The sequence below is a fragment of the Cyprinus carpio genome, chromosome A9 (genome assembly GCF_018340385.1).
Source record: "Cyprinus carpio isolate SPL01 chromosome A9, ASM1834038v1, whole genome shotgun sequence".
NCBI lineage: Eukaryota > Metazoa > Chordata > Actinopteri > Cypriniformes > Cyprinidae > Cyprinus > Cyprinus carpio.
This window is the reverse complement of record NC_056580.1, coordinates 16,597,635-16,619,699: the sequence shown is the minus strand read 5'-3', so window position 1 is coordinate 16,619,699 and position 22,065 is coordinate 16,597,635. Positions and strand designations below refer to the sequence as shown.

General features: G+C 37.0%; 1 protein-coding gene across 5 annotated transcripts in view; it reads left to right on the top strand.

Moving 5' to 3' along the window:
- Positions 1-19,635, top strand: part of LOC109096010 (band 4.1-like protein 5) — a 46,476-nt gene extending 26,841 nt beyond the window's left edge. For 3 of the 5 annotated variants that reach the window (XM_042763777.1, XM_042763778.1, XM_042763775.1), the window contains exons 16-26: positions 397-521; positions 4,715-4,860; positions 6,542-6,633; positions 6,854-6,982; positions 7,214-7,278; positions 7,411-7,533; positions 9,394-9,475; positions 13,879-13,956; positions 14,140-14,199; positions 14,683-14,807; positions 18,568-19,635. In XM_042763777.1, coding sequence (XP_042619711.1) covers positions 397-521; positions 4,715-4,860; positions 6,542-6,633; positions 6,854-6,982; positions 7,214-7,278; positions 7,411-7,533; positions 9,394-9,475; positions 13,879-13,956; positions 14,140-14,199; positions 14,683-14,807; positions 18,568-18,634 — 1,092 coding nt within the window. In that variant the 3' untranslated portion in view covers positions 18,635-19,635. The remainder of the gene's footprint in view (positions 1-396; positions 522-4,714; positions 4,861-6,541; positions 6,634-6,853; positions 6,983-7,213; positions 7,279-7,410; positions 7,534-9,393; positions 9,476-13,878; positions 13,957-14,139; positions 14,200-14,682; positions 14,808-18,567) is intronic. The other 2 variants (XM_042763776.1, XM_042763779.1) reach the window with 2 other exon arrangements.
- The last annotated feature ends 2,430 nt before the right edge of the window (positions 19,636-22,065 follow it).

Genomic DNA, 22,065 nt, shown 5'->3' with positions numbered 1-22,065 from the left:
TTATAGTTTTTTTTTTTTTTTATCAAATTAAATGCAACCTTGGTAAGCATAAAAGACTTCAAAGAAAAAAAGAAGAAAAAAAAAACTTATAATATCTCACCAACCCCAAACTTTTGAAACAATTGCACATCACAATTTTAATAATATAAATAAATGTTAATTATGAATTTGGCATGTTAAAAAGAAACTTGACACATACATTTGATCACCCGTTTGTTTATCACTATGAATGAGTCAGCAAGTTTATTTGTTATTATATACTGCATATTTCTAAATACTTTGATTTGAACTTCATCTTTTTGATGCATTTGTTCATTTGGCTTGGAAAGGCTGTTTTGCTTTTTTTGCTTTAGTTTTTGCAGCACCTAAATGCATCCCACATGCTTCTTTCCTCAGCCCACCCAAACACGGCCTCCCTGGTCAGGCATGCCTGTGGTCAACAGCCCACCCTCTGCACCAGGACCCATAGAAATCGAAACCCTCCCTAGGAGCCCCGGAGGCAGCCAATCGGACAAGAGGAGGTGAGCTACTCACAATTTTAATGCAATAAGACCTTTAAGCAGGTTAATCTGATTCCCTGCTGTTACTTCAGGCCCCTGCACAGCCAGTTAACATCACTTTGGCAGAGTGCAACACTTGTATAAATGATATATTTGTGCTATTTGGCGGTGGAGCTGGTGTGTTGGTGAGCTGGTGTGAGGTTGTGGTGCTGGCTGGTGACTGGTGCTGAAGGTGCTTCATACTGTTTAGCTTTGACATTGAGCAGATGGCTGCTTCAGCACAGGAGAAAATGCCTGCTGGGCTGACGACAACAAACTCTCTCTTGATGTGAAAGGCCTGTCTTTCTCTCGTACTTTCTTTTTTCCCCTGTCTTTGTCTCCCGAGGCTGTTTTTGGGTTTATTGTGCTGTGCAGAGCTTTGCCTTAACTTTGAAATATTGAAAAGAAATTAAATCAGACAGTGGGATTATTGTATTGGATATGTTGTCCTGTCTTATGAAAATTTGATCCTTGTTCCTTAATGTTATAGCTATTTTTTGTCTAAACTTTGTTCTAGTCTGATGTTCTGAAACTCCAGTGGCCTTTTCATAAGGCAAGGTATGTACACTCCTGTTTTCAACCCCTCATAGACTCCAGCCAATCAGTGCATCTCTGAGGGAGTCTTTGTGATTGGCTTTGAATCAGTTATTTTTCCTCTGGCTGGGCAAATCAGTGTCTGCTTCAGTTCTTGATTCTAGTCCAGACCAATCCAATCATGGGTTAGGCCTGTGATCTCAGCCGGGTAAATAGAATAGTGGGGTGTAACAGCAAGCTGGAGCAGTTAGCATTCTGTCATTGACTTTGTGACTGTCCTGTCCTCTACTTCATCAAAACTGAAACTAATACAGTTAGTTTTACTACTAGTACCTCCGCTTGGCAACTTCAAGATGAAATCAACAGACAGGTGGACATCACTTTCTGATGACAATTTCTAAATTAAATTGATTCTTATTAATTTGTATAAATTTTCCTCACTAACCAAACACAACCCCTTCTGCCTAACCTAGTTTTGTCTACTCAAGTATATTTTATTCTTTGAAATCATTCACACCTTACATCTGTCTTACCATCTGCTTCCCCATGACCTTGCAATTTTTTATAATAATAGTAACAATTATTTTATTTTAATTTATTACTTTTTATTAGTATTAATAATTATTTAGTAAAAAAATATTCATTTTGCTTTATGACACAGATTAATTCAGGAATAGTAAGCTATACAAATACTTTGAACAATGCCTGTACAACTGGTTCAAATGAATTACACTGTGATTTTTTTATTTATTTTTTATTAAAGTTGTTTCGCTTTTATTTTTAATGTTACGAATTTTGACATGCTGAATATGAAAATCACATTACTTTTTGTGTATCATTGACAGTGCTCATGAAAACAAAACAAAAAATTGTTGACAACTTATACAAGCTACTCTGTTATTACTCATGCATAAAAATTACATGGTACAGTACATGCAAAATACTGAGCTAACAACAATTTACCTGACCTAAATATTTAATAAAATGTTGATGCTATGTGAAAATAAATAGTACAGTAATAATTATCACTACAGAATACCAGAAGAACCATAAAACATTTAAGTGAAACATTTTTGTTACATTGTGTTATTTGCTCAGTAATTTAATTTACATTATGTGAATCAACTAATACATAAAAAGGAACAGCGTTTGCAAATCCCACATCTCAGGTGTTCATTGTTGAATGCAATGAGGAAAGAAGAAAAATGCTGAACAGTGGTTTAGGAAACATTTGCATGCAGTTAACTAACACTTTTTTTTTTTTTTACTCTGTACATTTACTTTTACTCTTGTCATGTGATCCACTCTCTTTATGTTGCCTACCCTTTTCCGACTTTTGCACATCAGACTCTACAGTATTCCTGTCCCTCATGCTAACACTACCCCCTCCTCCACTGACCCATCCAGGCTTCACTCCCCCCTCAATCCCACCAGCGTGACCGACAGGCACCTTCCTGCACCTCCTTTCATACACGGATGCCACCATAGCCCCTCCACCCCCGCATTCTTCGGATACATACTGAGCGCCAGGAAACGCTGGGATAAAAGGCATATTCTCTGACTGAGATCAAGTGAAACTACCTGGGCTAAAGACTTCCCCTCATTTTAACCATTCAAGCATTCCGTGGCATTCCCTTCTGAGACTGAAACCAGCCAGAAGGATGAGATAGCCTTCATGGGAGAAGCCTGAAATCCTTACTGTGGCTGTACTTTCGATGAGAATGACTTGGTCATTATTCAGCCAGACATTTATTTTAGTTATTTATTAAACATTTAAGTTATGCCTTGATCATCATAACCTCACTTTTACTTGATTGCTTAGGCCTACTATACATTTAAAACAAAGATATTAGGCATTTTCCACAAATAGGGAACAAAGTAGGGCATAAACTCTTAAAAATGAAGTATTTTCAGTGAAAGGAAGTACATGACATTTAGAAAATGTTGTTTGTGTTTCAAGATGCCAAGCTAAATATCGTATGAGATTTGATTTTGTTATTTTAGTAATAAACATTAAATATAAGCATTTATAAAAGAAAAACTAACAAAGAGCAGGCAAAAGCACGCACACCTGTCTCAGCTGGGTGCTCAGCTAAGAAACAAGTGGATTTTTTTTTTTTTAAATGTAAAGTCTGCAACACCAAAGCTCCAAAAGTATCAAAAATGTATAAAAAAAAAAAAAAAAAAAAAAAAAAACTTGCATATAGCATGTGTGTGACATTTCAAGCACGTAGGCTCTTCATCAGACAAATGAGCAAGAATGATGTACCACTCTTTATACTTGCAGGTGATCAAAGGTCACATGACCGTACAATATTATCATGCTAATAGTAATACCAAAACAATAACATATCAACCAAGGAGAAAAACAAAGAAAAAAAAATAAACAACTTGGTTGATATGTTATTGTTTTGGTATTATTATCGGTTGGTAATTTAGTATTATACTATTATTATTATTATTATTATTATTATTATTATTATTATTATTATTATTATTATTATTTATTATTAGCGTATGCAACAGTTTTTTTTTTTTTTTTAAGATTTGGTGTTGCTGACTTTACATTTAAAAAAGAAAAACTAAAACACCAAAGTTGGGTAACAGTCCTATTTAAGTTGGCACTTTTTTATGGATAGATTATTTCAAGTTAATTGAAAAGAAATATTTTTCTTCATAAGAACATTGGATTTGTGCTTTTAGGGAGTAGAGAAACATACTGTATTTGTGGAAAGTGCTATTATAAATGTATATTTTATTTCAGACTATCTATGTGTGATCAGAATTATCAGATTGACTTTTTTTTATCCAGTTGACAATGTGTAGTGCATTATACACTGTTTTTAGATTGTCTACAGTACAACTATAACCAAAGAACAGGTGTATCATTTTAATCCAGACATTTGATTAAAATTATCAAACAGAAGCAAGTCCCCATTGTATGTTTCAATTTCTCTTTAGGTTTTTACTGTGGGTTTCTGTAAATGATGAACTTTTTCTTGTTTCAAGCTGGAAGTTTTTTTTACTTGGTACAGACACTGAATTCTGTAAAGTGCAAAGTGGGTTTAGTCCGTGTGGTGAGGAGTGACATGTCCAAAATTAAGCCTTTGGGTTTTAATCTCATTCTAGCCGTTTATGGAATGTGACTGTTCCCTCCCTCTTTTCACTTAGGAAGGGAAGGAATACATTGCTTGTAGTGTTTCTAATACAGGCATTGCTAATGTGCTTGTGTGTGGTCTTTTAATCTAGATCTAGTGGAATGTGTGCAGTCAGTTGGCATATGACTCCATTAGATAACGGTTCCATTCCATTCCTTCGGTGTGAAGTTCTTCAGTAATGCCTGTGTCTCTGCTCATTTTTGATTTATAAAGCTTTCATTATTTTGATTAGTATGGTCATGCAGTACATCACATATAGAAATGCATATTCATTGCCCAACACCCATCTGAAACTGTCACATATTTGAAATGTGATACTGGGCTATTGCATAGCTGTAAGTTGAGTCTTGATCCTGCCTCAAGCATTTTTGTCCAGGTGAGTCACATTTGATCTATCTATCAATGTGGACCCTGTTTGAGCAGCACATACAGGGTTACATCCTGTAATTGACAGATGGTAATAAACCTTTTCATCCTTCACAGCATACCCTTGGTGACTGACCTCTTGGAGACGTGCATAGATGAGGTTCTTCGAGTCCCTGTTCCCATGGTGACAGCAGAAGAAGTGAGACAAGGTTCTGCTCATACCACTGCCAGCACAGCCACAGAGGAGACCCTCTCTCTGACCGGTGAGTTAATACGTCACTGATACAGTGGGATGCACTGGCAGAAATTTTGGACAATGTTTTTCTTGCAAAAATTTTTTATATCCTAATAAATTTGTTTGTTCACAACAATTATAAATGTTTCAAAAGCAAAATTGGGCATCCAAACAATTTTATAATATACATTATAAATGTGCTTCTGTAACCTGGCACATAAAGAGTTTATAGTTTGAAATGGGTCAAAAGTAAACACTAATATTGTCTGCTTCCAAGATACTCCACTTCAAAATAATAAATAAAACAGTATTGGCCAGTACCAACCCGGCATAACTGTTTTTAAAGAAATTAAATAATACTTTTATTTAGCAAGGAAGCTTTAAACTGATCAAAGATGACAATAAGAGCTATTCAGCATCATGATTTCCACAATAATAATAGGCAGCACAACTGTTTTCAACATTTATTATTTTAGAAATGTTTCTTAAGCATCAAATCAGCATATTAAAATGATTTCTGAAGGATCATGTGACCTCGAAGACTGGAGTAATGGCTGCTGACAATTCAGCTTTGCTGTCACAGGAAAAAATAACATTTTAAAATCTATAAATTATCTTGGTTTTACAAGAAAAGATAATAGTCTGTTGCGTTTACATCTTTACTCCTTTCACTTTCCAAGACTAAATGTTTCAATGTTTGAAAGATGGATTCATTTGTATTCTTTATGAAAAGCACAACAACAACACAACAGTACAATGACAAACAAACGTATATAATGTTTAATAATGAAAATTAATAAGATGAGTCATGGCATACACCGCATGCTATACTGCATATTGATTAATAAATTATAGAAAGTTTAGCAAACACTGTGGGATCAAGCAAATAAAAAAAGCATCTGTAGCTTAACACCAGGTAAACAGCAAAGTAAACAGGATTTTCAAAATGAAAACAAAAAGAATATTAAAACTAAATTGGCTTTCGGGGACAGTGTTTGCATGTTTTATTGTCTAGAAAACCAACATGCTCACCCTCTATGTTGTGTGAAGTGGCCTTTTACTTTACTTTTACATTTCTCTTGAAAACAAAGCCTCCGTCCACCATTGTTTCCTCAGTATTTGCATCATTTTTGCTGCGTTCTCCTTCGAGCTCAAATACACCTGAAGCATTTGTACTGAAAGCGCCTCTTTCACTCTCTTCACGTGACCAGTGAAATCTGACTCTTGCTGCACTGTGCTGCGGGTCTGCAGTGTGCACTTTCAGTTTACAACTGTAGCATCTTTTGTCCAAATTAACTAAATGGTTTTTATTTCTATAAAAAAAGGAAAACAACAGTGGGCAGCACCGCGGTGGCCAAGTAATCTATTCGGTGTGTGGCCGAACACCAGTAATACCAGTAACACTTAGTACTTTTGAATGGTACTGTATATTGGGTATATAAATGTATATATTTAAATTCATCATCTCTTTCATATAAAATAAGAAAAAAAAATGTATAATTTACATGCTTTATGAAACAAAGTACAACTTTCTTAATTTATTATTTGATTGTCTGTACAGTTACAGTATTTTCACGCTCTGCCTTTCCATTGTGTGAACCGATTATACCCAGAGTGAACATGGTTTAATCCCCACACATGCAGATGTGTTTCCATCTGTCTTGTCTGACCTCTCATTGTTTAATGATGCTCACTGGTCTTATCTATAGAGGCTGCAGCTCGGCTCAAGCAACTAGAAATCGAAAACACTCCAGTGTCTGCTCCAGCCAGAACCAATGTCAACCTCAACATGAACAACCAGGTCAGTTCAGCCATACGGAAGCCCCGCACACAGTGAGAACATAGCTTTTTTTAGTAAATGGTGTTTTTGCAATGTTCCCCCTCCACACACACGGCATCTTATTAAAGCTTGACATGGACTTTAAATACAAGGAGCAGAGATTGTGATGGCTACTGTGTCACTCCAACCTGAGGATGCACATTTAATGTTTGATGCTAACATGCTTTGGTTTTTTGTGCAGGAGGAAGTGGTAAAACTAATAGAAAAAAGTTTGAATAGTGTGAGCAGCAGTCCTGTTCTGAACCAGCTCAAAGCTCCTGATGAACTCAAGAGCAACATCCTGAAAGCTCAGGCAGAGGCAGCGCTCAAGGTATTCAGCCACTCTCATAGTGGTGTTAACATTCATCTCCACTCAGACATTTGGCGGTTCGTCTTCCTCAAAGGGAGGGTTTGTGATTTAATGACTACATACATGGCTTACGACATCAACATGTTAATGTTAGGTATACTGAAGTGGGACAGATAGACTGAAGGTATGTGTCAGGTATACTGAAATGCAAAGTGCCTGTATATGTTTGAAAAGGTTCTTCTCTTTGTTTAGGATTCTATAGATGAGCTTGGACTGGCTTCAGACAAGAACTGTAACCTACAGGAAACAGCAGCCAGGTATGATATATTTGTTGTAAAAGTTGTGCACAGATAACATGGGCGAAAATATTTGATAGTTAAAGTAAAAATGATTATTTTTTAGTAATGATGTGAATGATGGATAGCAATGCCTGTCTGGCTCTTTATCAGATTGACAGGTCATGGGGGGCGTATGGGAAGCACAACCTCTCTGCCAGTGAGTGGGAGAGCGGAGCGCCAGGAGTCCTGGGACCTGCTCAAACAGCCCGGCCTGCTGCCCTGTTCTACCAGCAGGTGAGACCACAGCACACAAAACCTAGTCCTAGTACAGTGAGAAGATTGTACTACAAAGAAGCATTGCTTTGTTGTTTGAGTGTGGATTAAGACATAGGGCCATGTGAGTGAGCCTGTGGGCCTGTAATCCTCCTGGGACAGAGTCTGAGGCAATGGAGCACAAGCAGGCAGGCAGAAACTGGGGCACACCCAGATTAAAGGGGCCACCTGGTCCTCCCATAAACAAGCCAGGACTTGTTTTATATGTTGTTTATAAGATGTTTGATTGTTACAATTAGAATTAAATCTTTAATGCTGTTATATTATTTGGTTTAATCTTAAAATGAACAGGACGGGACAGATAGGGCAGATTATTTATTTCCAAACTTTATTTACAAATCCTTTTTGTTTCATTGTGACATTATAAATTTTACATTACTTTGAGAATTTGTGGGAAAAACAATGTTACAAAATATAATAGGGCTGTGCAATTAATCGCATTCGATTATCATGCGCATCTCGTCAGTAAAGCTGGTCCCGTGATTAATAGTAAATCACCATCACCTGCTTTCAGATTGACCAACATTCACTACACAGAGAATTAGGCAATATCGTGTTCATAATCGCAGATCGCATTCGATTTTGAACGTGATATTGCCTAGCTTATCAGTGAACTATGGCTCTGTGTAGTGAATGCCACTCAATCTGAAAGGAGGTGATGGTGATTTACTACTAATCACGGGACCGGCTTTACTGATGAGATGTGCATGACAATCGAATGCGATTAATTGCACAGCCCTAAAATATAATGTTACTAAAATTTTCAACCAGAGATACTGCAGTTGCTAATTTAAAATAAGTTATAACTTATTTTCTTTTTCTAACTGACAGCATTTCACAGATGATGTACATAGACTGTACCTTGTATTGAACCCAGAACATTCTTTAATGTAGCCTGTGATTTAAAGCTTACTGTTGCCATCTAGTGGCAACCGTTGGTATGTAATTACAGATGGGTTATATGGCCATGGTCTGCCTAGAAAAATATGTTCTTATGTAACTACTTGTACTCATGCCACAGATTTACTGCATGATTAGCTGTGTACACTGACCTGGAACCATTCAGCTCTAATAGTCACATTATAAAAGAAACATATGGAAAATTAGTGTCTCAATATGAAAGATTTTTTTTTCTCTGTCCAGCATCACATTTATAATTAGATGTCTGTAGAATCAAATAAACGTTATGTGACTGATTAAATTATATACAATATGAAAATTGGGTTTTATGGAAAGGAACCAGAGATTAAATTATAATTCACTACTGATGCTTACATCAGATGCTCAATTTGTAGACACCAAAACTATGGGTTTGTTTCACAGGGAACACACACACTGGCAAAATCATCTGCCAAATGTGTAAAAAGTTGTCAGGACTCTCTGGAAGGCCGCTCTGCTCTTGTGGGAAACCATCCAAATGCGCACACACACAAACCCATAATCAATAGTAATCACAAAGTGACCTTGAGTCATTTCCTCAAACACTTCATAAGAGGTGTTCATAAGGTTTCATTCAAGGGTGAACATTGTGATTTCCTTTGTTATTTTCTTTTGAATGAACACTAATGAATAGCTTGAGAGGTGCTTTGAAATGCTCAAAGGTTTTCAATGTCTTTGTGTTCATTTCCAGTGCACAAAATCAAAAGGTTTGGGTCCAGAGCTCTTCTCAGACATGCTTCATCACTATTGAAAAGACCTGAATATTGTCTTGAATCCAAAGCTACAGCCACCATTGTTTTATCATATATGCCAGCTTCAAAATTCACTCAGAAAATTCACTTTTTTCATGAAGTGCTCATTCTATTCATTGTCTGTCTTCAGCCTGGAAGAGAACGCAGATGACGTAATCTCTCCTGTGCCGCCTCTGTCATCAGATCCAGTGAATGAAGCCCAGTCATCCAAGGTAACAGTGGCTTAATGTCACTCCAGCTGCTGGCACACTGTAACAAGAGTCCGCAGCAGCTGTCAGCATACACCATCATTTACTCACTCAACACTGAAACTTGCTCTCTTTTATAGGGAAAATAACTAAAGCAAAACATTACTTTTATTTTCTTTGCCTGTCAAACATTCATAACAGTGTGTTGAGGTTTTTCTGTTTACTCAGTGCAGTGTTTCCCACAGGATTTTGTGAGACTTGTGGTGACAGATGACGTCACGTTAATTAGCATATTTATGACATCATGACGTCGGGTTTGCGTTCAGCACCTCGGATCTGTTCTACTCTCTGAACTTTCACATATTGTATACAACTGAATGCCCAAAAAAGCCGTTCACATTTTTTCTGTTATAGATAAAAATATAAATACATTTTAATTTTATTAATATCCAGGAGTCCCTCTCACTTTACTCCTTAAATACTGATTTATAAGAGCGACATCTGCTGATAAAATCCACATACCTCTAACTGTTACACTAAAGAGTGTCTATATGCGGTAGGTTTGGCTATATTACTTTTTTTTGCCTCATGCAGCGCACTGCCTGCGTCTGAGTAACAAACTGTGCACATTAACAGATGAACTATGTTCATGTTTATAAGCCCAGACAGTCAGTAAGCGACAGGTTCTAGGAAACGCCGTTTTATACTTAGAACGCGCTGCTTCTCTCCTGCTCACTGCACAGAACAGACGCCGAGAGAGATGACACTGCGCTGGGGAAGTCAGACCTCGCACTCGCGGGGCAGCAATGGCGAAATCTTCCAACTGAGCAGAACCATAGCTACGGGTTTATCCAAAAAAGTCGCTAGGTTTCTCAGTATGTACCTTTTATGGAAAAAACTTGCTAAAAGGGTCTGAAAGTTGCAAAATATAGTGCTAAAGTCACGCTCGTGTGTGTGAGATGCGGGAGCTGATGGCAGGGGGCAGTGGTTATTTGTGGCAGTCGAAGTGCATATGGTGGCAGGCCGCCACAAATAAATCAATATATGGGAAACCCTGCAGTGGTTCATCAGGATTGTCAATAGAGTGATGCAGGGATAACAACCCATAGTTAACATCCCCCTGGTTCCCTCGACAAAAACCCAATAGGATTTTTCCCTTGGGTTTTGGATTATTGCAGAAACTAAGATCTGTGACCAAAAAAAGTTTTTGGTATTTAAATGTTCATTGTGGTAATCTTCACAGATGACCACAGTGAATTATGTATTTTGAAGCCTAAATACAGTCAACAAATGTAAACAGCTAAAGTTAGGCTATAAATGAACTACACTACAGTCTCACAACAATTAAAAATTTACATGTGGGAAAGTTTGCAATATTGCGAGTATAAACACAAGAAGGCTGTTACGGCAGACTTGTGAGTAGATGAGCTTTTCTGCTTTGCATGATGATGTTTAATTTGAGCCTTTACAGAAAACTGACCTGAAATGGATATACAGTAAGAACTTTAGGTAAAAAAGGATTATGTCGGAGCACAACATCAGAATCATCCGGCAACTAATGCTTGCATAACTCACTAACGGACAAAGCATGTAACTCTTTCCAGAAGATATTGCCAGTTAAAAAAACACTGTTTTTAAAGATATTTGTTTCAGGTCAGTTTTCTGTAAAGGCTCAAATGGTGGCAGACAGACAAAATCAAGAACGAGCAACAAATTCCATCCAGGAAAATGGGGGTTACGAGCTGGTCTCAGCCATCTTGCACCTTTCCAAAAACTGCACATGAGAGTATGAGAGCCAAGAGAAGAACCATTAACGGGTACATGATGAGCAGAAACGGCCGCAACACATACCTTCAGCATGGAGGCTGCTTAGCATGAATCCAAAAGATGCTGCAAAAAAATAAGAACTCCAGGACAGCACAGCATGTAGGATCTAGCCCACGCTCCTCGCACCATGATGAGAAAACCCTGCAATGTGCTGCATCGATCTGACGTGTGGATGCAGCTCTAGCACTAGTTATGGTATGAATGACAGTGGGCTCACAATCTGTTATGAGACAGTCTGTCCCAGAGGCCAAACCCAAAGCTGCAGATGGGTTGGATCCAGATGTCAAACAGCCTTCCATCTGTGACAACAGATCCTTCAAAGTGGAAGCTGCCATAGCCTGCCCACCAACAGCGACAAAAGCATGGGAAACCAAGGCTTGGCTGGCCATCAAGATACTACAAGTAACACACTGTGGTTGCAGAGAGATATTCTGTTTAATGTGTCCCACAGAAGAGGACGAGGAGGGAACATAAAGCAGACAGTTTGGCCACTTGTGAGACAGAGCATCCTGCCCCAACAGACTGGATGTCTCTGCTCTTTTAAACCATAAGCGACAGTGACTGTTCGCCTCTGTTGCAAAAAGATGCACTTCTGTTTTGCTGAACTGCTCCCTTATCTACTGCACCACATCCTATTGAAGCCTCCATTCCCCTGGGTGGGGAAGATCCCTTGGCAGAGCATCCACTATCTGATTGCTTGATCCCGGGAGGTGAACTGACCTCAGTGATCCTAGTCGAGGAAGAGACCAAGTGAGTATCTTGTGGGTGAGATGCAGGGACTTGGGGGACTTTGTTCTATCTTGATTGTTCAGGTGTATGGCATGAGGACATGACAGCCTGCCAGAACTGGCAAGAAATGCTGCAGGGCTAGGAAAGCTGCACGCAACTCTAGGAGATTGAGGTGGTCCCTGGACCGAGCTGGAGACCAACAGCCACAAACACCCCTGGGATTCCATGATGCCCCCCACCTTAAGAGGGAAGCAACGGTTGTGACCATGTCTTGATGAGAAGGAATGACCCTTGACATCAGAAACTCTTGATGATTCCACTGTGTCAATGCCTGGATTCAACTGTGTGAGACAACAATCAGCCATTGAAGACGTTTGGCAGGGTTCAACTGCAAACAGTTGTTTCACTGCTGGAAAGGCCTGAAGTGAAGCAAGCAAAGTAGAATCACAGAAGTCGTGGCGGTCAGCATCCCCAAAGGTTGTAACAATGTCTTGTACGGCAAGCTTGCACCCAGCTGGAAACGAGCAAAGATCTCCAGAATGCTGTCCACTTGGGCATGTGAGAGGGCGGCAGACATTGCACATGAGTTCAGTTTTATTACAATGTAAGTAATTGTTTGCACTGGATTACAACTCTTCGCCTCGTTTACTGCAAGACCTAGCCTCTGCACATGGTCCAAAAGCAATCTCGATGCTTGTAAACCAATCCTCCTTTGTGACCGACCGAAGAACATCAGCTGCACGTAACATCCAAAATGGTTAGAGTTTTCAGGACCATGTTTAGATGTCTCAACACCAGCACCTGAATTAACAGAATCACCCATCACCCAAACTGAACACCTTGCAGCCGCACCGGCAGTCGCAGATGCACTGTGTTTCCAAACTGAACAGTATCATACACCTCGAATTGAATTCAATCTGAGTTGCGGAATCAAATTCTTCATATTGATTTTCTATTTTGTTATCCCATAGTACACCAAACCGGTTCTTTCATCTGTGAAGGGAAAAGGGTTAATACAGGAAATTTTTTTTTAAAAAAGATGGGGAAAGAGTGTTTTACTTATTTTTATTTTTTTTATCCGAACAATTTGTTGGTGTTTACAGTGTTAAAGTAAAGTGTTAACTTTATATTCAACCTCTGGTCTCCTGTGTAAGTTTTATATCTTCCACCCCACTCTTTTCGAGTCTAAAACTGGTCCAGTGGATTGTATTTGCATTGGAGGACAAAAGTGCTACATATTCATCAGTTTAAATGCTTCCGTTTGTGTTATATTATATTATATTACATTATTATAGAGAGTTCTGTGTGAGATTTAAAAATGTTTTAATAGAATTTCTTGGTGTAACAGCTCTGTAAAAAAATGTTTTCTCAGGTAACCTAAAATGTGCATCAATTAGTTACATCAAGTGTCAAATCAAATATAAATTGCACATTAAAGTCAACAGATATACACTTTTTTTGTGTGTGTGTGCACTGTACAGATCTGGTATAAAGAATGTTTTTGCTCAGGTGGCCGAAAGTTTCCTCAATAGAGAAAAGTTTTACTTAGCAAAAAAAACGAAACTTTTGGAGGGAACATTGACTAGAATATCATAGACTTGAGGGTGGGTTCTTTGAACTTTGGCCACTTTGCATCCAACTCACAATGCCACATTTACTATTTACTTAAAATATTAACAATTAATAATTAAAATCCTATGACTCCTACTCCTTTTTTTTATATATATTTTTTTTTTTTTTATAATTACAAAAGCATCACTTTTTGTGATGCCTTACCAGCATTGACACATCCTGCAGGAAATGCAAATCTAGTCATTGAATGTGCTTTTGGATGGAATGCGCTTTAGAGCATGTGGCTTTTTACACTGCAGGTCAAAGGTCAGAATCCTGAGCCGCTGACAGCCCCTCTGACTGATAACCTGATAGACTTCACAGACCCCATCCCTGTAGTAAGTTCAGCACTGCAGCTCAAAGGCACTGCAGCTCACAATATGCTTGTAATGGTTATAGTAAGCAAAGCTTTACTGTTCTATTATATAATTGACTGTTTGGAACAATAATGCCTATTTTCTTCAGGTGTTTCCACACCGTTGAAGTATTAATATTTTATTCAAATATTTAATTTGACACAGGTGCCAGCTCCAAAACCCACAATCACTCCTCGTTGGATCATTCCAGCTTCAGCACCTATAGTGAGTTGACCTCTAAAATCAAGGCCTTTTTTATGTTTTATTTAAAGGTTTAACGTCATTTTGAATAATTCTGATGATGATATAACATGAAAATTAAATCTGATAATGGATTGATTGAATACTCTGAATATGATGTATTTGGTAAGGTTTAAAATTACCTCCAACTGACTGTAGCAATCACTGAGTTTTAGCTTTTTTCCTGCTGAGGACTCCATACACAGATCTATGCATCATTGTAGAAGAACAGCAACTATCTTAAGCATTTGTACATGGATGCCTATTCATATTTCTCTGCAGCTCTGTAGATGCACTCTGTAGATTTATAGATTCAGAAGAAGCTTTCTTATTGCAGCTGATGATGTTGACTCGCTATCAAGCCACATGTTCAATGGAGTGTACATTTTCATTACCCTCACTTCCTCTCACATTTCTAGTAGTACATTTAGTGACTGACTGTCCCCCTGCTTCCTCTCTCACCTCTAGCAGTCTGGCACCTTTACTAATGGCCTCCTTGACTGTACAGCAAAGATGTCATCTCACCATCCTGAAGGGCCTGCTATTTCCCCACTCCCAAATCACTCTCACACTCACAATGTGATTGCTACCAGGTTTGTTTTAATCCCTGCTCCATTACCTTTCTCTGCTCTGTTGAGGACAGTTGTTCTATTACTTTCCTAAGCAATCAGATTTACCATTTTCAACTTGGTAGAGGATAAAACCAAGAGGAGTCATGCTGTAATTTCACCATTATGTGGAGTACCACAGCTCCCTATATATAGAGTACACAGTTTGCATTGGGCACCATCCCAGTTGCTCAAAAAAAAAAAAAAAAAAAAAAAAAAAAAAAAATTCTATATTAATATTAACACATAAACATGAATAAAAATATAAACATGAACATATATAGAATTGTCTATTTTTTTTTTTAAATTACATATTTTTAAAATAATTTTACGGTGAACGCAGTAGGCTGTGCACACATGATGCGCCATTCCTGCATCAGTGCCCGCATCATATTTTTAAAATCATTTTATGGTGAACGCAGTAGGCTATGCACACATGATGCGCCATTCCTGCATCAGTGCCCGCGTCTGCCCTCACCTCATGTTTACGGCTGACTGCAAATTATCATAATTGATGGACAACTATGCCCGGAAAAAAGACATCAGCAGTCCGGCGCCAAGAAAAGAAAAAGTTAAAAAGCCTAAGATGAAGCCCGTGTATCATTTTCATGTACCTTCATAATCCTGTGAAACTTTTTTTGTCTGTTGATGTTTTAATGTCAGTAACACAAACATGTTTTAATGTCAGTAATAATTTTACCGTCACGAACGCATCTGCCTTAATATTATCTCTGAGTTTCTGTGGTTCCTTACGAAAATTAACTGGGTTTACTATGAATAAACCCCCCCAAAAAAATCATGGTACATCTTGTAGCCATGGTAACCACAAATTAACCTTGGTTTTGTTGCTTCAAATGATAATTAACAAAGAAGTATTTAGACAGCCTAATGTTATTTTTTTTTTTTTTTGTGGTAATAAAAACAGACCTAAGCAAACAACGAGGCAATAATAATTGGTTAATTAATAATAATCCAATGGTTTCATTAAATAACACTGTTAAAATACATAATGTAATACAAAATAAATAAACAATTTACAAATGCCTGCAAAGGGTGCCAAAGGCCTGGCAACTACTGTACACTTACAAGACGGTCAAATCCTTGTTTAAAGGGGTCATATGATGTTGCTAAAATGAACATTTATTTATTTATTGTTTGCTGTAATGAAATGTTTATGCGGTTTAAGGTAAAAAAAAAAAAAAAAACATTATTTTCCACATACTGTACATTATTGTTTCTCCTCTATGCCCCGCCTTCTGAAACACGTAGTTTTTTACAGAGCTCATAATTCTGAAAAGTGAGGTGTGCTCTGATTGGCCCCTTACCATACTGTGATGATTGGCTGAATGCCTTAATCGTGTGACAATGTTAGCCCCTTACCATACTGTGATGCGTGTCCCGGTCAGAACACCGGCGCCACAAGACAAAAACAATAAAACCCATTACAAACGAGCCATCTGTTGCATCCAGTGGGGACATAATTACGGATTATAATGACTTATACTGTGTTTTTATGTGTTGCATTGCACCACGTAAACATAAAACCATGTCTACATTTGTGATTGGAGAAACAACAAACAACAAGCTCTACTCTACACCAGCGGTTCTCAATTCCAGTCCTCGCGCCGCCCAGCTATGCATATTTTCATGTCTCTCTGTTAACACACCTGATTCAGATAATCAGCTCGTTAGAAGTGAGCTCTGTGCATGAACTGTGTCCCATTGACATGCTCCCTACACAGTGTTCATTGCTCCCTACTCCCTGAACAGGGAAAACTGTAGAAGTTTACCTCACTTCGAAATATACATTCACGGATTTGCACTGTGCAGCGTCTTCAAACACAGACAAGTGTGACATCATATACCTCTGTAAATAAATACAATTTAAATTCACGTCTCGCACACTTCAATGCACTTTGAATGGAACATATATGTTTGCTTCGAACTGGAATCATGGCGGAATATCCTGTGATGTCCACTTCGCAGGCCACTTACGTTCCAATAGAACAAACGTCTGAAGCAATAAAAGAAACATACAAAATGTGCAGAGCAGGAGACGCAAGGACTGGAATTGAGAACCGCTGCTCTACAATGCTCAGAACTCACGTTTGAATCATCAGTGGCAAATCCTTTACATATGTAAACCTACTTACAGACTGTGAGTCAGAACAGCTGGCATTGTAGTCTTCTCTCCCAGGATCAGGAAACAGTCCTCCATAAAATGTGCTGCACACATCTGAATATTTGGGTTGGACTGTTCTGGAACAGTGTTAAATACAACTTAACCACTGATTTCTAGTCGTGTCCTCTTTTGGAAGGCCAAACAAAGTATTTTCACTTTCACAACGAAACAGCGTCTCCACGATATGGCGCTGGCGGCAACAGTGAGAATAAAAGTTACGCCTTCTTTCAACATTCTAACAATATTTAATCAAATCATCCAAAACTTCCACATAAACATATATCGTCGTAACACAACAAAAAGAAAGGAAAACTTGAAATTGCATCATATGACCCCTTTAATATTGACCAAACATTTAATTCAAATATGCACATATTTACTAATAACTGTTTATGTAGAAGTGCACTCAGTAATTTTTAATTAAATATATTACAAAAAATTAAAAACTGTTTAAATACTTAAATTTATTAAAAAAAATTAATAATTGTGGGTAAATACTGAAATTTATTACAAAAGAGGATGAAGTGTTTTTTTATTTTTATTTTTTTAATTTAATTTATTATTGTTTATTTAGTTAGTATTTAATCTTTTAAAATGTTTTATTTAATGTGTGGGTTTTTTTTTTTTTTTGCTATAGAAATACAATTGTACTTTATAAATAATCTTTATTGCTTATTTATTTATTTATTTAATGTTTAAAAAAAATATTCTATTTTGGCTCCTATAGTATTTTTTTTTTTTACTTCCATAATGTTTGAGGGAGGGGACAAAACAATACAGTTCTGCTTAGGGCACACATTTGGCCAGCAGCAGCCCTGATTATGTGGGTGTGTTTCTCCACTGACAGCAACTCCAAAGTATTAGCGTATTCACTTAAATATTACCATTTATTACCAAATATTACCAATATTACCAATAATTAAATACTACCATTCAAAAGTTTGGGGTCAGTTAGATATGTTTAATGTTTTTGAAAAATTATGTTCACCAAGGATTTATTTGAGCAAAAATACAGTAAAAACAAGAAAACTGTAAAATATTACATTTTATGTAAACTGTTTTATGTTTTAATACATTTCAAATTTAATTTATTCCTGTGATGGCAAAGCTGAATATTCAGCAGCCATTACTACAGTCTTCATTCTCACATGATCCTTCTGAATATGCTGATGCTGTAGAAACATTTCTTATTATTGCTGTAGAATTAAATTGTGCTACTTTTTATTTCATGATTCTTTGATGAATAGATGGTTCAAAAGAACAGTATTTAAAATAGAAGTCTTTTGTAACATTATAAATCTCTTTACTGTACTTTTGGATCAATTTAATGCATCCTTGTTGAATTAAAGTACTTTCTTTAAAAAAATTAATAAAAATCATACTGACCTCAAACATTTGAACAGTAGTGTGTTTTTACATGCAACATAAACTGCAAAGAAAAAAAAAATTTAGTGCAGCTGTAATTGCTTTCAAAACTGAAGTTTATTTTATTTAATTGTATAAAAGTTTGTTCTTAATTCAGCTTCTGATTGTAACTGATAACTGCTGAATTGATCTTGACAGTATTGTGGCTCACCCAATCATGGACGACAACCACAAGCCCAAAGGTCTGCTGACCACTGAACTCTGAGAGCGACACCTTGAGCACATGCCCAACACCTGTCACAGGTCCATCAAATGTTTTCCTACATTCCAGTCAAACCCTTACAATGCAGGCACAGACAACTGGACTCTGGGAATGCATGGCATTGCAATTTCATCTTCAAGAATGCTGGCTTTTGACAGATGGCATCCGCAAGCCCAGATCTCAACGCTGAGGACCAAGGATAAAAGAATTGAACTCTGTTTAAGTGCACAAAGGGCTAACAGCAGTGTCCAGTGTTTGGGGACCACCATTCCTTTTATAATTTTTATACCAGTTTTGAGTGACTCTATACAGGTGCAGCAGAAGCACATAAATGACCCAGTCCTGTCTTGACTGGATGTTTGATCATCTAGAATGTTTGATCCACTTGCTGTCCAGTTCCTGTTTAGATCTTCTCTGATTGGATGACTGTCAAAGAGCTTGTGAACCCTTGAATCACAATGCATCACTGACTATTTTTAGAACTAGTAGTTTTTCCTACAGAAGTTCATTCTTTTTTTTTGCCTTTCTTTTACTCTGCTTTCGATATTTTTATGAAGTAGGTGCATTAATTTTTACACTTGGAAGTACTGTACTCTACACTCCACAGTTGTTAGAGCACTATTTTGTAGCATTGGGCAACTACAGTCATAAAGTAGATGAGCCAAGATTCGCTGTTTGAACCTTTTATCAAAGCTGTTTTTATCCAAACAGTAGTTATGACCTGCCTTATTTTAATAGCTCATATACAATTTTAAATGTACATGAACATAATGTTACAAAATAACATGTTACAGTGTAATTTGTCATCTAGGGAGTTTATTGACATGTTACACTGGGTGTTCTGTGTAGTGTGTAAAATGCAGTTATTAAGTATGTTTCACTGTGTTTAAAGATGCTGTATGAGATGTTAAGTGAGACACAGGAGCAGCTTAGACCTCTGTCACCCACTGGCATATACAATATCAAAACTGAGAAAGACTTGGACCATGTAAACAAACTAATACTGTGATGAAATGGAGGGGGGAATGGAGGGGGGGACTGTGTAGTGTGTAAAAATGCAGTGTGTAAAATCAGTTAAAGTATGTTTCACTGTGTTTAAAGATGCTGTATGAGATGTTAAGTGAGACACAGGAGCAGCTTAGACCTCTGTCATCCACTGGCATATACAATATCAAAACTGAGAAAGACTTGGACCATGTAAACAAACTAATATGTTATTTACTGTGATGAAATGGAGGGGGGAAATCATTTGCAGTGTGTGTCAGTGGTTACCACAACAGAGAGGCCTTTCAAGGACCCTTCCTCCTCCACTGCAAGCATTTGCTGCTATTTTTCAGTACACTGAAAAGTACATAATTGGTATAATCACTGGATCTGAAATCACTGGGATGAAATGTTTGGAGGTCAAATTTGAAATTTTTATGAAGTCAGTTCTTGTAAATAATTATACGTCGGATTTCTTAAAGTTGTTTTTATGGTCTGCATGTTCTGATTTGCTCAATACTCTCCTGTCTTTAGTGGAAGTGCTCAATCACAGTAGGCAGTTTTAGCTGGAATCCATTGATATGCTAATCATTTTGTTCTCCAAGGCTCACACTGTAGGCATATTTACATATAATAATGATCTGTAGATGTCACAGCAATGATCTGTTTATATCAATACACTGACTGTAAACATTGTCATTTTGTATAATGTGATGTTCCACAAGTAAAAGATATTTTAACATTGTTATTGGTCCCCTACTTTTATTTTTAATAAATTTGATTTCTTTTACAGCTTGCTATTTACTTGTTAAAAAGAAAAAAACACACTAAAAGAATGGATGGCCTACTTATAGTTTCTTGGTATAATTTTTTCCTCTTAGTTCTATACTTAAAAGCAATATATGATGAGTTTAAAATGGTTTCAAATCTGTTTAGAATTTAATCTAATTAAAAAAAAAAAAAAAAAAGTGACGTGACGTGGCCAAGTATGGTGACCCATCCAAGTGTATATATATATATATATAGAATGCAGTGTTACAATGTAATGTGATTTTAACCCTTTTTGCACATAATATATGCCTTCATGCTTACGTTCACTTTATTTAATCCAAATACAAAATACCAAGATATATAGGCTACCGTATACCGCAAATCAGACCAAAAATACATAGATGTGAATTTTTGCTCATATCACCCAGCCCAGAAGTGTACTGGAGTTTTTTTTGTTGTTGTTGTTGTTTTTTATGGCATAAAAAAACTAAATAGCAAAAATTAACTAAACAGTTACGGTAAACATTCTGATGGACCTCAAAAAATCTTTGGTATCGCTGATGGTACTCCAAAAAAAAAAAAAAAAAAAAAATCAAGGTTGGCAGGTCTCCATTAGGCCACGACTTCCCCAGTTGTTAATGTTGCTGATATTAATCCAGTATTTGTGGGTAAACCTCTATTGCTTGTTTAAGCAAAAAAAAAAAAAAAAAAAAAGACACTTTAATGACCTTTAGGAAATTCTATGAACCTAATGTACTTGACAATGTTTGTAGGTTTAAGACTAAACTGTAATGGATCTGGTCAGGCAGACGAAACCTTACACCAAGTTGTGCAGAGGAAAGAATTTCATTCAGGCTATATACAAAATATTTCCCAATCCTTACTAGCAAAAGATTCCTTACTAGAATTACTTACTCTGTGGTGACAGTCATAACCTCACTCCTCTCTTTGCTCAGAAACGGTGCTGTCATTTCCTGGACTCAACATCTAAAAGGTACAACATCTAAAACAGCAAAAGTTATTCAAGTCTACATATGTGAGTATCTAGACATAGAAACATATTTGCTATAAGGTTATTCTGTTTGTAAGTTTGTCATAACGTCTGCTGAAAGGTTTCCCGTCAGTGTGGCTGAAGTCTCCAGGGGAGCAGCAGGTGGAGCCAGAGCTCTTCATCACAGGAGATCAACAGGATCAGACTTGAGTCCTCTAGCGCCAGAGTCAGTGAAACTCACACGAGATACTTTTTCAGTTTTTGTTATTGTTGTTCACCTCATATTTAAATACATTTTTTTTTTTGTGTATAAATGTATTTAAAAAAAAAAAAAATGACGGCATCAAACAAATGCAGGTCACTGCTTATGACTCATGCTCCTTGCGATATCTATCCAAAAGTTTATTAACCGCATATTTATACTTATTTCACTCATATTATTTTACTTATAATATATAACATCCTCATAGTATTATACAAGATTAAAATGTTTGATTTATTCGCGGTCATAATTCGAAACTATAGTCAATTGCTTGTTTGGTTGTTCAAAAAGACCCAAAAGAAAGTATACAGAACACTATTAATACATTAATAATAGACAGACAATTTAAACATTTAGTACCAAATAAATGTCAAATGATGTCTTACAGCAGACAAGTAAACTTACACATTAAATCAAGGCACAAAT